Source organism: Alternaria atra (genome assembly GCF_907166805.1).
Source record: "Alternaria atra isolate CS162 genome assembly, contig: 35, whole genome shotgun sequence".
In the NCBI taxonomy this organism is placed as follows: Eukaryota; Fungi; Ascomycota; class Dothideomycetes; order Pleosporales; family Pleosporaceae; genus Alternaria; species Alternaria atra.
The window spans coordinates 512,435-526,521 of NW_025091334.1; the positions used below are offsets into that span (position 1 = coordinate 512,435).

Sequence of the window (14,087 nt, forward strand, 5' to 3'; positions counted from 1 at the left end):
TCTAGATTTTCACTGAATGACGGAAGCTTTCCGTCGGATGAGATGAAGAAAGCCGCGCCTTATCGATAAGAGTTGGCCGCCAACCACGGCTGCAGGGATCTGGTACCTGACATTTGGACATGTTGAAGCGCACCAAGCAGTCAAGCAGTTGTTTTTGTGCTGACACTGGACTTTTCGCTATATTGTCCCTGTAATTCCTTGATGCCTTGAACTGCTCCAAACTGCTGGTTATATCCTGGCCTTATAGCCTGTCCGAACCCATCTAGACGTTATGATACACGTTGCAACTTCTTGAGATCGGGAGTTGAACTTTCGAAACACTGCGATTGTCACCTGTTATAGTTACACGCAACCACCAACTTTCCAGAGTTTGGAGCACACCTCACATCATGCGAGCTTCAGCCTCTATACTGAGTGCAAAAGCTCTTTTAGTGCTCAGCGCCTTCAGACACATTGGCACACATGCGAGCCCAAGTGTCAATGTCGCTCTCCGAGCTTCCTTCAACCCTGCGCCATATCTAGTAGAGTTATTGTAAGCCTCAAGTGTCTGCAAACGGGGGACCACAGCTAATACATAGTAGAGAGACAGTTGCAGAAGAGAACGCAACGGCATACTACCCTATCCTCGACCGCGTATCGGAGGGCTACTTCGACGAGAAGAACACAGAGCAGGAGCTATATACGGCCTTTGTAGACCTCCTGCGTAGCGATGGGCACATCATCGAGCCTGAAGCTCTCGCTTCTTTCGAATTCGCTCTGTCGGTCCGGTCGGCTGCGCCGCGGATAGAAGCACATTACCAATTCTACAAGACGTCGGTGGAGCCATCATTGGTAGCCGAACAGACGAAAGCATGCGACATCTGGACATCGTTTCACGGAAAGCAGTACTGTGATGTGCATCTGGAGGAACATTTTGGAGATATCGAGAGCGAACGGTATGTATGATGGATTCACTCAATACACAGGCGCTGAGTACTAGACAGAACATACCAACTACCCTTCGACCGAATACTTGGCAACAGCTCGGCTCTTCCCGCGATCCTCTACGCCGATATAACTGCTCCTCGATTCAAGAAATGGCACAAGACACTTAGTAAGACGGCCAAGGAGGGGAAGACGTCGTACCGTGTCAGGCACAAGCCTTCTTCCAACGCGCCGACATCGCCACTGGTAGTCAACGGATATGGTGTCGAGTTGCAATTGAAGCGCACCGACTATATTGTCATCGACGACAGACAGGCCGAGCAGGGAGAGAAGAGCGCTACTCAGAAGCCGATGGGCACTGGTCTAGGCGATGATGAAGATGTGGCGGACCTTAAGCCGTTGTCCAAGGATGAGGTATCAGATCTAGGTCTGAAAGCGGCCAGCTTTGTGACCCAAAGTGAACAACCCATGGACACCCTCATGAAGCTTGTGCAGGACTTCCCAAAGTACTCCTCCATCATCGCAGCCCATAACGCGTCGGATGAGTTTGTGGACGAACACCTGAATAATCGCGAGCAACTCCTTCCCACTGGGTACAACGTCATATGGATCAACGGTGTACAGATCCCAGCTCGCGATGTAAATCCGTACTCGCTATTGGCACATCTGCGACGCGAGCGAAAGTTGATCAACGGCATACGTAGTCAGGGTCTAAGCGGTTCTGAGGTTATATCTCTGTTGTCGCATGCTTCTATTGCGGAGACTCAGACGGAGGACGAACCTCAACGTTACGACTTCAGAGACACTACTGAAGGAGGCAATGTCATCCTATGGCTCAACGACATCGAAAAGGATCCCATGTACGAGGGATGGCCGAGTGAACTCAGAGCTGTGTGTACAACTACCAATACTGTTGATGTTAGACTAACCGTGACTGCAGCTACTGCAAAGAACTTATCCTGGACAGCTTCCATCTTGCCGGAGAGATATTCACAATGCCATCGTCTTCGTTGACTTTACCTCGGTCGAAGATGTTTCGACTACACTGGATACTATCATGAGTCTGATCAGGCGTGGTATTCCCCTACGCTGGGGTATCGTTCCTCAAACCGCCACTTCGGGGGCTCTAGAGCAGGCTAAGCTAGTCTACTATTTGCAAGACGCATACGGACTACCTGCTGTGATTGAATACCTACAAGTAGTAAGTGACAGTCAGTCTATGTATACATGTAGGTTGCGCTGACATGAAGGACAGTCAGCGGCGAAACCCGATAAAGCTGTCTTTGACACAACAGTTAAAAGAACTACTCTCCTCGAAGGAAAGGAAGCGCTAGCGTTCGATGATGTACTCAATTCTGAGGCTTTAGATCAACGTATTACAGGCGCCAAACAGTACCTGAAGCGTCTAGCAGCGGAAGGCCCAAAAGCCCCCATCTTTGTCAACGGTGTTCCCATTCCAGCAACTGAAGAATGGCTCTCTACCCTCAGCCAAAGAATCGGCATGGATCTTCGTCAAATCCAGAAGGGTGTCTTCAATGGCGTCTTTAACGACGAAAGTTGGGTTCCGCAGTACTTCTTGTTCCAGGCTGCTGCTAAGCGCAATCCTCTTCTCATTCCAGAGAATGAGAAGAACATCACACTCATCAACATGGCAGAGTTTGAAGAGGTTCATGGCGAACCGTACAGTAAGATGCCACGCATTCATGCTTCAGAGTCGGCTAGCAAGAGTGACTGGATTCACATCACCCTCGTAGCAGACTTCGATTCTGAGGCCGGCTTTGCGTTGCTCAATGCGGTGGCAAATTTCCGCGAGGCCAACCCCAACGTCGAGGCTGTTCTCATACATAACCCGAAAGCTGGCGCGGAGCAATCGAACGCCTCAGAAGATCTTTTGGAAACCTACATCAAATCCGGTCGCAAGCTTACAAGCGAAGCCTTGTCTGAACTCCTGACCCGAGAAGCGAACTACGGACCCACTCCCGCCAACTCAACCCTATTCTGGAAGATTGCTGAGCCAATCTACGACGCGTTCGGTTTGAGGCCAGGGCAGAACGGTTTACTTGTCAACGGGCGCTACGTCGGTCCCATCCCAGAAGACTATGCCTTTACCCAGGATGACATGGAGACTTTTGTGACTTATGAGACGACCAAGCGCGTTGAGCCATTAAACAAAGCGCTTGCCGATCTTCAGCTTATGGACAAGATTGCATCTCCTCTAGATATCGCCAAGATACAGTCGCTGGTTGCGCTCTCCACCGTATCCGACGTCCCAGAAGGTATCTTCGAGACTGCGTCGACTCTGAGGATGAGTACATACAACAACTGGACTGCTAAGCACACGGCTATCACTAGAGGGGACCAAGACAAAGCCGTCTTCCAGATCGTGGCTTCTATAGACCCAGCTACAGAACTGGCGCAGAAGTGGGTACCCATTCTGAAAGCACTGAGCGACATGAATGGCGTACACCTCAAGCTTTTCTTGAACCCCAAGCAGATGCTCCAAGAACTTCCCGTCAAGCGTTTCTACAGATACGTTCTCGAAGCTCGACCACAATTCACCCCCGATGGAGCCGTTGGTAGTCTGGCAGCCCATTTCACTGGCATTCCCAAGGAGGCCTTGCTGAACCTCGGCATGGACGTGCCACCCTCTTGGCTAGTTGCACCGGAAGAGTCTATACATGATCTCGACAACATCAAGCTCAGTACGATCCCCGCCGGTACCAACGTCGACGCTATTTACGGATTGGAGAGCATCCTTATCGAGGGCCACTCCCGCGACACCACAAGCGGGGGTCAGCCGCCGCGTGGTGCTGAGGTTGTTCTTGCCACTGAGCGAGACCCTCACTTTGCTGATACCATCATCATGGCCAACCTTGGCTACTTCCAATTCAAAGCCAACCCTGGATTCTACAATATCAAACTGAAGAGTGGTCGCTCCCAGGAAGTCTTTAACCTTGACAGTGCAGGTCCAATTAGCTGGGCTCCTCAGCCCGGTGACGAAACCACCGAGATCGCCCTTATGAGCTTCCAAGGAGCGACAATCTTCCCTCGACTATCCCGTAAGCCGGGCCAGGAGGATACCGATGTACTCGCTCCGGAGGAATCGCTTGCCTCTGAACTAGTCGGCAAGAGCGCGCAGAAGGTTAACAAATTCCTTGGAAAGATGGGACTCAACTTTGACTCCGAAAAGGTCTTGCAAAAGGGTGCCGATTTGTTCTCTGGAGGCAAAGCGACAAAGAAGGGCACTCAGGCAGACATCAACATCTTCTCCGTCGCTTCAGGTCACTTGTACGAGCGTATGCTGAATATCATGATGGTCTCTGTCATGAAGCATACAAACCACACCGTCAAGTTTTGGTTTATCGAGCAGTTCCTGTCTCCCAGTTTTAAGTCGTTCTTACCCCACATCGCTGCCGAGTACGGATTCGAATACGAAATGGTCACTTACAAGTGGCCTCACTGGCTACGCGGACAAACCGAGAAGCAGCGCAAGATCTGGGGTTACAAGATCCTCTTCTTGGATGTCTTGTTCCCCTTGGATCTTGAGAAGGTCATTTTCGTCGATGCGGATCAGATCGTAAGGACTGACATGTACGAATTAGTACAGCACGACCTCGAAGGTGCACCATACGGTTTTACGCCCATGGGCGACTCGCGAACGGAAATGGAAGGCTTCCGCTTCTGGAAGACTGGCTACTGGGCGAACTTCTTGCGTGGCCGCCCCTACCACATCTCTGCGCTTTACGTCGTAGATCTCAATCGCTTCCGCCAACTAGCAGCCGGTGACAGACTGCGTCAGCAATACCACTCCCTCTCCGCTGATCCCAACTCACTCTCCAACCTGGATCAGGATCTTCCAAACAATATGCAGTTCAACCTACCCATCCACAGCTTACCTCAGGAATGGCTGTGGTGTGAGACCTGGTGCAGCGACGAGGATCTTGCGAAGGCGAAGACTATCGATCTGTGCAACAACCCGCAGACAAAGGAGCCGAAGCTGGATCGTGCGAGAAGACAGGTTCCAGAGTGGAACGTGTATGATGAGGAGATTGCGGCGTTGGCGAGACGTGTCAAGGGGGAGCAGAGTAGACAGGAGGTGGTGGATGTGCAGGAAGAGGAGCAGCGGAGGGAGAAGAAGGAGAAGGATGCTGAGAAGGAGAAGCACGATGAGTTGTAAGCATCTGCGATGTGAATTAGAGAGTACACGTAGTGTAGAGAAGAGCACGACGTTCGGCATCTCCATCGCCAGCTCCGTCGTGATTCGCCAACCCCTCAATATCAAAAAAGGCCCGATCGAGCCGTCTCTCCCGACCAACCACCACCCTATGCGGTCATAACCGATCAAAAGTTTGCATACATCAACGAACCTGGTGATAACAGGTTTTCGCACTCTCTGAAACTATGGGGTTCGTCGATGGGGAATGAGACAATATGCCACACAGGTTCGGATCTCGGCTCCTCTAGCGCATGCTGGTCCCGACTGTACCTGGGATTAGGCGGAGTGGGTAGGTAGGTGCCAAGACAGGTATGACATAGGTACTCAAGCAACTACAAGCGTCATCGCTGGCTGAAGACGTAATACGGATGTTGCTGGGACGCTGGGCTGGGTGGTGTAGGGCGTTGGTATATAAGGCTGGCGTTGGTCTGGTGTTGAGAGGCATATACATCGCCATACAACTTCACACACATCTTCATCACAACTCCTTAAACACTTACCAAAACAAACTAAATTTTACGTCATTATCAACATGTCTGGACAAGGAGTCTCTCATCAGGGCATCACCGCCCCCGGTCTCAGCGAGGCGGACCAGAACATCAACAACACCACCGAGGACATTAGCAACAAGGCGTCGGGACACAAGGCCAATTTGAGCAACCCCAGTAAGTTCCTTATGGGTATCTAGATGTATGGTACATTGAGATGGGAAACTAACGGGTGGGTAGACACTAGCGAAGAGTCCAAGAAGAAGTCTGCTGAGGCGCTCAAGGCCCTCGGTGGTGAGGATGCTTTTTACGGAAAGCAGGGCAAGGGCGAGTAAGGGCATCAATGCCTTGGCAAAGGAGGAATGAGTTTATGATACCATATCTGAGATGAATATAATGTCTTTCAACGTCTATCCTTCGATTTGTTGCTTCACTGGACCTTGATATATTAAATAAGTGATGGATCGAGAGTTCCTGTGCTCCTACAAGACTTGGTTATATTGATGGGAGTCTATTATGCCATGGAGCTTGTCGCGGGTAGATGCAGGTTCCGAAAGACCTTGTGCGAGCACTTTCGCCGGCGATGAATCCGTGGTGTTCTCATGGCTCCATGCGATGACGTCATCAACTCCTGCGTCTCCCTTCCCCCACACATCTCCACCCCCAGCCATCTGATTTCATCAAACAAAGGACTTCCACAACAAAAGAGAACGAGCATTCCAAGCCATCTCCTGAATCCGGACCCGCAAACACACCTCGCCACCATGACATCCACTCCTGAAATACCCACCCTCCACTCCAAAGCCGAGTACCTAAAAGCTGTCATGTACGAAGGCGTCACAATCCTCGAAGGCACTGCAACATGGTGCAAAAACTGCCATGTCATCGCGCCCGAAGTAGCCAAAATGGTGGCTGAGTATCCAAACGTAAAGTTCTACACGTATGATGTTGAGGAGTGTGAGGATATTGCGCAGGAGTTGGGGGTCAGGTCTATGCCGACGTTTAGTGTTTTTAAGGATGGGGATATTATGGAGGGGGTTACGGGGGCGAGGCCGAAGGAGATTAGGAAGGCGATTGAGGGGTGTTTGTAAGGTTGTGTTGGTGTGATAGCGGAGTAGAGAGCAATTGGGTGAGAGACAAGTTCAGTGATGATGACGATAGAATAGGCTGGCGAATGTAGTCTATTCCTATCAAATGTGATTGCGGCTGTAGAAGCCCAATAGGTTTTGGTGGATGGTCAGTTTTCACGTCAAATAGCGGTAGAGTTGCAGCCGCCCGCCGAGGAGGTGAAGTCAGCTTTTAGAGGCGGAAGTCGTTTGCACGTAGATCCACCCCACATCACACAGGACTCCGAACTCTTCTCTCAATTCTACTGCTCCAATTCGACTTTTCTTTCCAGAGGCCCATCGGATACCTGTCGCGTGCTTTCCTTTTCGACTACTTCGGCAACTCATTCTGCCTATCAAACATACGAAAGCGCTTCCAACGGTATAGCTATCCCGATACGTCGGGCACTCAGAGTCAGTATGGCAGACGTTGGAGCGAAGAACTCACAAACGGAAACAATCAGGAAACTGGGGTCTGAAATCAGGACAGCAATGACGGCCATTGCAGATTATGAGGAGGGAGTTGTCCGATTGGGTGACACGGCCAAGGATGAGCTAATCTCAACCATGAAGAAGATAGTCCGGGACAGGAAGAAAACGCTCCAGGCGCTCGAAGCGCAATATGAGACTATTGCGAAGATGCCACACACAGAAGCTTTATCCGAGGGCCCTCGCGTACTGGTAGTCTCGATCGCAGATCTAGGACAAGTTGCCTCTGCAGAGGCAAAGGCTTGGGAAGATTACAGAATCCTCAAACTCGCGTATCTCGAACTTTCTGCCGAATACGTTCGCATGGAAGGTGAGGTTCGTGACAAAGAGCACCTCGAAGAACAAAGCAGAGGTGTCGGGTCTATCGAATCTGTAGAAGCGACGGAAGGCGATAGCGAGGTACAGAAGCTAAAGAACAACATCAAAGACTACGAAGACAAGCTTCGAGAGCAGACCTCTGCACGCAAAAAGCTTTTCAATAATGCGTACGAAGCGACGATTGCAGCGAATCGTGCCGCGAAGAGTAATTTGGTAGTCCCCGGTATTGGTACATGGACTCCCATGCCTGTACACATTCCAATCACTACCGCTCAAGTAAAGGTTAAAGATATACCCTCCGACGTTATAGCCGCCTCCAAGAATATCCAAACGGGTACGACTTCGAATGTCGCAGCCACTGTGCCCAGGAGCATGACTGCTATCATCAAGGTGGACAAAACACTTTCGAGTATTACGCTGTGCCCTCCCCAGGAGCTATACGTATATGTCAAGCGCATTGAGCAACAAAAGTTCGACATTGGCGACATCGGCTGGTTCCCTATTCTACGCCCCTCTTTGTCCGAATCTTCGTCTGACCTCCACACCGAGTTCGGCTACATCTGCGCCAAATCTTATCCATTGATCATCGTGGAAAAGCTGGAGGACTATGCTGGGTCTGATCATCTCTACATCGAATGGAAATGGCCTAAGTCTAAAACACTCCTCTATCAGCAGCCGCAGTGTCCCCGTCGTCGCTCAGTTGTCGTCGAATGTTGCCACAACGCCTAATTGGGGTCAACGTATGTATCCTAGACAAAAGCTTCGGGTTGAACTTTCCAGCTATTACAACCCGCCCGCAGGTGCTTACGCCGATATGCTGAATGCAATCATGATACCCTACGACTCGAGGTTCGAGAAGAAGGGAAGTTTAGTGGCGAACGACGTTCTTCCTCTTCAGCAGATGAGGCTTTCGGCAGTCCTCGTAAACTCTGGGGCTGTAAGATTGGGAAATATGGGCACGTTTTGGATGCGGTTGGGAAAGTGGTGGAAGCAGGCATAGATGGAGGCGCCGACGTGAGAGCAAACACAGACTCGGGAGAAAATCCAAGTGGAATCTTTTGCTTGATAAGGAGTCTGAATGAACATTTGACCTCCCTCTACTGTGTTGAGCATGTCAGATTGTCACTCAAGTCGTGACTCTCGAATGTAAGTATACGCTGCATATCGGCGTCAATGTTTTTAGTATTGTTTTTTTATTACGCTTTGGTCCATGAAACCTCTACTGCTTGCACACGTCCATAGTGTCTAGGTTTCAGTCTCGATATAGCAGTCACACTCAGTTTGGTCCTACGTGATATGTCCGGAGCAAGCGCGCAAGAGGTACTTTACGTGACTTACGCACTTATGTCGGATGGTATCAACTATATCATTCAAGTCAGCTCATCTCCATATATAAAGCGCGTTTCGCGTGCCTGGGGCGGTCAAGGTGCGGCTCTCATCGCTCATCGTTCATCGCCAAGGCAATGGTGCGTTTGCAACTTACGCATCTGAAGGCTTTGAACAGACTTGTTTTGTATTCCTCCGCGACAGATACCACGGAAAATTCATCCTCTTCACTGTCGCTGATCATCATTTTTGCTTCGTATATCACCTTCTGCCACCTATCTCCGCGGTTACACCACACCTCCAAGTCAACATGGACTTCCTCGGTGACACCACTCACCACGACTACAAGGCAATGTTACCGACATGGCCTGCCGTGTTACCTAAGCATGCGGCACATATTCAGAGCATGATCTTTAACGAAGCTCTCGCGATCGAGCTCGAACAAGGTCGAATGAGGGCTTTATTCCCACAGTACAGCAAGATGAAGTGGGATGGGGCTACGTCCGATGAGCTATCAGACAAAGAGGCAGAACTGGAGGGAACTTCAGCGAAGCTCAAGAGATACGTTGAGAATTTCGAAGCGTATGTGGCAGAATGGAACAAAAGGTTCGTGAATGTGGAGGAGATGGGAGAGAAGAGGAAGAGAAGTTGTCCTGGGGGATTGAACACTAGTGGTTCATCGCGGCCCTCCACCAAAGCAAAGACTTCAACTACAGATACCGCGTTCGATCCGACTCAGTTCGAAGAACTAGCTTCCACCATTCGCCGTCCCATCGTACAGAACAGGTACAAGAATGTTCACAACATCAACCCCAAGACCATCAGCGTTGGCGACATCGGCTGGACACCGCTACCACGTATGTCCCAGGGCAATTCCATCAACAAGATCATACCTTCCGAGTACGGCAATGTAAGCATCAAAGTCTACCCGTTCATCATCGTCAAGAAGCTCGACGACTGCATGCTTGGTATCGTCGTCTCAACCGCCAAAGGCCAAGGTCTCAAGTACAAGGACGCCTCCGTACGCCAGCGAAGCACCTATATCACTGGAGCTAGCTTCAAGGGATTCGAAACCCCACCCTACGGCTGGGCGATGAGTCCTCGGTGTCAGAACTTGGTGGTTGCGGGTACAGGCTATGATCCTGCAGCGGGTGCTTTCGTTGATATGTTGGAGAGCCACAAGATATACTACAACTCCAGGTTTGAGAAGCAGGGGTACCTTACACCGCAGAGTAGGGTTGATCTGGGACGTATGAGATTGTCGGCATTGCTATGGGGGGCGAGTGAGGGCTGATTTCGAGTTGTAGAGATAACGTGTATTGTAGCTGGATGGAGACAGCCTGGTGTACTTCAGGTAGTTGTTACCAGCTGAATGCCAGTCAAAGTCTGTTATGTAGACATCTCTGGTCCTCGTGTGCAATTGTGCACACGCCTGCAACGCCTTGCATGTCTTGCGATCTTTCCTAATGCCTGTGAAAAATGAGCCACCTAAGTCGTCCCCTGCTTGTTATTGCTAACCTCCCTAAGTATCCGTGCGCATACCTACAGTTCCTTGAAGGTCTTGCAATCTGCTACAACGCTCCAGGAACGTAAGTCCTTCCGATGATCTTCCTCCATGATCTCTCTCCATGATCTCTCTTATGCGCTGTTCCCGTTTTGTCGGTGACAACCCCACAAGACGTAGATCAGAACAAGAAGAGAATGTTAAGATAGCGTCTAGATACTTTCTATTGTCACCATTTAGTTCGAAGGCATCAACTCGTATGCATTTCTTGGTCGGGACTTTTCCCCCAAGTTCCCACTTTCCTAACGTGCTTGGAGTTGCGTGCCAAAATGTTGCATGTCTCATGACCTGCTACTGTTAGACTGATCGAGAATATGTAGGTTCCTAGCGCTTACCATGACCTCAAGTGCATCTCCTTTCCAATATTTTAAAGCCTTTTTATGACGATCGTCATTCCCTGCATCCCTGCTAGCCATTATTTGTAGAGGTACATTCAAGGGGTATTGCATAACGATTCTTCTACGATCAACTGTGCCAGTTATCTGGAGAGTAGGGGACGAGCCAAAGTATTGCCACTCATCCAATTTTTGTAATATCGTGATCCACTCGCGTTTCCGGAAACTCAGCTCGTCGGAGCTTTGAGAAAAGTAACTCTCCAAACTACCAGCTGCGATTTTTTCGATACGGAGATTGCTCAATGCATGTTTAACGGAATCACTCAAAGGAGCGAATCTAGGCGTCGTAAGTTCTGGAGCAAGGACTGGGTCTTCTTTGGTACTTGGCGAGTCTAAAGTGTCTTCTGAATCATCGCTATGCATGGTCATGGCACCATCTGTGACAGTCTTTTCGTCGTCGGATTCGATATCTAGCGTTTTTTTTTTTTCACAGCATCGTTAAAGGCCCTTGAGTATACGTCGGTATTCAGGATGACAGATTCGAAATGCCTTTCGGAGGAGTGGCCACTAGCGTTTGAACGGATCGGAAGCTTGCTAAGAATACTACTACTGGAGTCTTCAGAGCCCAGGATAGATTCGGCTACCTCAATGGAGTGGGCTTCTCGCATGTGTCGAGTATCTCTAGAGATTCTTCGCAGCATCTTGCCGTGTTCTTGGAGGATATTCTTCATCTCAGTTATGGAGTCCCTACGGTAATCAGTCGTTCGTTCATCAAGTCGATTATGTGAAAAATGGAGTCTTCACTCACATCTGTAGTAAGCCTACCAGTGTGCTGATAGCACCGTGCTGTTGGTGCAGTTGTTCCAACAACTCTTTGACTTCAGCCTCATTCCACAAAGTCTTGAACTTAGCCTTCCAGCTCAGTTCAGAATCAGCAAGCACTCCCTTCGTGATCTTGCGCATGTACTTCTCGAGCCATGTTGACAGCACTAGACAGCTTGTCAAAGTCGTGTCGAACGTTTCGACTAGTGCTGGCTTCGCCAGCAGAATATCTGTGTCACTCAAGAGTAGCGACTGGATCTACGAAAGCGAGGCACTCGTGAGTTTGAGCTGCGAACAGAGCGAAGATACAGTAAGGGGTGCGCGTTTCCATGCGATGCGTATCTCATTGAGCTCCTTGGCAGCTACGACACAGGTCGTGGTGATCCGCAGCTAAGCGCCAGATTAGCGAAGTGCTACTGGCTACAGGAATCTCGAGCTTGTGAAGACTCACCACAGCTGTTGTAATGCTCAACGGGTCCATGACCGAACATGAAGAGGATACGGCTTGCCCGCTAAAGCGCGACTGAGATAGTCGACATAATCTGTCGATGAGATCTAAGGAAGACGATCTCAACTGCCATCAGGCTGCAATTGCCAGGGCTGGGAAAGCGGCATCTAGCTGCAGCCTGCTATTCGTGGACTGTTCCAAGTCAGAACGTGACCCGCGGAGTAAGCCTCGTTGAACAGACAGCCTCATCTTGAGGACGCCACATATGCATTTTATGAGGCTAGATGAGACGAAGCCGTTGGAGTTAGTGTATGGAGTGACCAGAGCTAAGCTTAGGTGTTGTAACAAGAACGCTAGCGCACATGGAGAGCAACTTCCTTAGCTTGACTCAGATTACGTCACACGGCACAATGTGAGCCATGGTGTTTGAACGTTTTATGAGTTTCTAATATGCCTACGATGTAGTTACGCTGCTCAGCATTCTGTATAGAATGCCGTACTGCATAGTACGTCTACCGCTGAGCACTCCCGCAGAATGCAAGAGTGCTACCATAATTACATACTTCTTTCATGGGTGGGCGCACATACGACCAACAAGATCAACCCCTCCAATAAGCAACAAGGCTTTTGCGTATAAGGTCCATACCGGGTTGCCCTCACGTAAGACCTGGGCTGATTGGGATCTAACCTCCCTTTCTAGGGGCGGTAGGTACGGCAACCGGGGCGCGAGCTGCCCCTCCCGAGGACGCGCCCTTCTTACGCTGGTAGAAGCGTTCGACGACCTTACGAACGTGGTTCTCGGCCTGGGCCTTGTCGGCGGGGGCTTTGATGCTGTCGAGCGTGTACGGGGACTGGATAAGAACAGAGTCGCTAACAACGATCTGCGTGTCTACCCAACGGGTTGGTAGACTGTGTTGCGCATGTCAGTTCCGATCATTTATAACTGCTAGCTCTACTATGTAACTCACGTTCTCGATATGGCATCGAACAACTCCTGTGCTTCCGGACTGACACCTTTGCCCTTCTGCATATCCTTCTTCTTCATCTCACGAATGGTCTGGTCTTCGCGGGCTTGTAGCGCGGCCAGGTCTACCTTAGAGATGCTGGGGAGTGCGCCATCGAAACCCGCTGCAGGCTCAGCTGCCCGCTCTCCTGTGCCGATGATCTCGAAAGATTCGATGTGTGCGAATGGGATGATGTGATAATCGCCGGGCTGGCTAAGGATGGAGGCAGAGGGGTTCGGTGGAGCAGGTGCGGTGTTGATGGCTATGGCATGGGTGAGGTTGCAGGCCGTGAAGAGGGTTCCCTCGAGGACGTTCTTGCCAGGGGCACATGTTACTTTGATGCTAGTGTGCATTAGCTATTGTTGCAATTATGGATTTCCCAGAATGAGCAAAACGTACCGTGATCCAACAGCCTTGTACAGGTCGGAGTCTGCGCCAATGACATCTTTGCCCGAGCTCGTGCCGGCTTTGAGGTTTGGCGTCGCGACCTTACCCGCAACGCTATTGCGCTTGTTGTCCGCCATGATAGACCTGCTCCTATGTCTCTCGTCTAGGCGGTTGTATATTACGGGCGGCGGAGGCTGAGTTGTTGCTCCGCTACAATATGTTTCGTCAGCACCCAAATATTGCCCAGATCTACTCTTAAAGACCTAACGCCAGAGACTCATACAAGCAGTGAATATACGATCCAAAAGAATGAAAGAAATGAAAACGCGACAACACACGCGCAACCGGGTGGTAGGGAAGCGCGAGTGTGGCGGAGCTATCGTAGCTCGAAGCGGATGGGTTGATGTTGTGGTGATGCGCTGCAACTTTCTGTGGTCGCGATGCCAAGCCTTTACGCAGGGCGCTTGCTGCTGGACCAATTATACTCTGTATGCCTCCAAGGACGCCTTCCGTCCCGAGTGTATTCTAATCGCTGGGAGGCCGATGCGCGTGCGACCTTGTAACAATGTCACTTCATAGTGGGGTGGGTTCGTCAAGGGTCTACCTAGAGTTACCCGACGATCAGGCCCAAATCAAGCTAGCTTTTTCGAGCAATAACAA

General features: G+C 50.4%; 7 protein-coding genes across 7 annotated transcripts; 5 read left to right on the forward strand and 2 right to left on the reverse strand.

The window, feature by feature from the left end:
* Positions 1-389: 389 nt before the first annotated feature.
* ALTATR162_LOCUS11070 (uncharacterized protein) lies at positions 390-5,101 on the forward strand (the record flags this gene model as incomplete). The annotated part of the gene is made up of 5 exons (XM_043318712.1): positions 390-532; positions 582-935; positions 984-1,815; positions 1,865-2,125; positions 2,180-5,101. 5 exons carry the CDS (start codon positions 390-392, stop codon positions 5,099-5,101), a joined length of 4,512 nt encoding a protein of 1,503 aa, XP_043174647.1.
* A 571-nt stretch (positions 5,102-5,672) lies between these two features.
* Positions 5,673-5,963, forward strand: ALTATR162_LOCUS11071 (uncharacterized protein; the record flags this gene model as incomplete). The annotated part of the gene is made up of 2 exons (XM_043318713.1): positions 5,673-5,805; positions 5,869-5,963. 2 exons carry the CDS (start codon positions 5,673-5,675, stop codon positions 5,961-5,963), a joined length of 228 nt encoding a protein of 75 aa, XP_043174648.1.
* A 429-nt stretch (positions 5,964-6,392) lies between these two features.
* ALTATR162_LOCUS11072 (uncharacterized protein) lies at positions 6,393-6,719 on the forward strand (the record flags this gene model as incomplete). Its single annotated transcript, XM_043318714.1, has 1 exon — positions 6,393-6,719. The coding sequence occupies one exon, from the start codon at positions 6,393-6,395 to the stop codon at positions 6,717-6,719; it is 327 nt and encodes a 108-aa protein (XP_043174649.1).
* Positions 6,720-7,154: 435 nt separating this feature from the next.
* Positions 7,155-8,270, forward strand: ALTATR162_LOCUS11073 (uncharacterized protein; the record flags this gene model as incomplete). The annotated part of the gene is made up of 1 exon (XM_043318715.1): positions 7,155-8,270. One exon carries the CDS (start codon positions 7,155-7,157, stop codon positions 8,268-8,270), a length of 1,116 nt encoding a protein of 371 aa, XP_043174650.1.
* A 907-nt stretch (positions 8,271-9,177) lies between these two features.
* On the forward strand, positions 9,178-10,161 carry ALTATR162_LOCUS11074 (uncharacterized protein; the record flags this gene model as incomplete). The annotated part of the gene is made up of 1 exon (XM_043318716.1): positions 9,178-10,161. The coding sequence occupies one exon, from the start codon at positions 9,178-9,180 to the stop codon at positions 10,159-10,161; it is 984 nt and encodes a 327-aa protein (XP_043174651.1).
* A 1,075-nt stretch (positions 10,162-11,236) lies between these two features.
* ALTATR162_LOCUS11075 (uncharacterized protein) lies at positions 11,237-12,069 on the reverse strand (the record flags this gene model as incomplete). The annotated part of the gene is made up of 4 exons (XM_043318717.1): positions 11,237-11,513; positions 11,575-11,846; positions 11,898-11,978; positions 12,040-12,069. 4 exons carry the CDS (start codon positions 12,067-12,069, stop codon positions 11,237-11,239), a joined length of 660 nt encoding a protein of 219 aa, XP_043174652.1.
* Positions 12,070-12,719: 650 nt separating this feature from the next.
* ALTATR162_LOCUS11076 (uncharacterized protein) lies at positions 12,720-13,564 on the reverse strand (the record flags this gene model as incomplete). Its single annotated transcript, XM_043318718.1, has 3 exons — positions 12,720-12,945; positions 13,005-13,382; positions 13,440-13,564. 3 exons carry the CDS (start codon positions 13,562-13,564, stop codon positions 12,720-12,722), a joined length of 729 nt encoding a protein of 242 aa, XP_043174653.1.
* Positions 13,565-14,087: the final 523 nt, after the last annotated feature.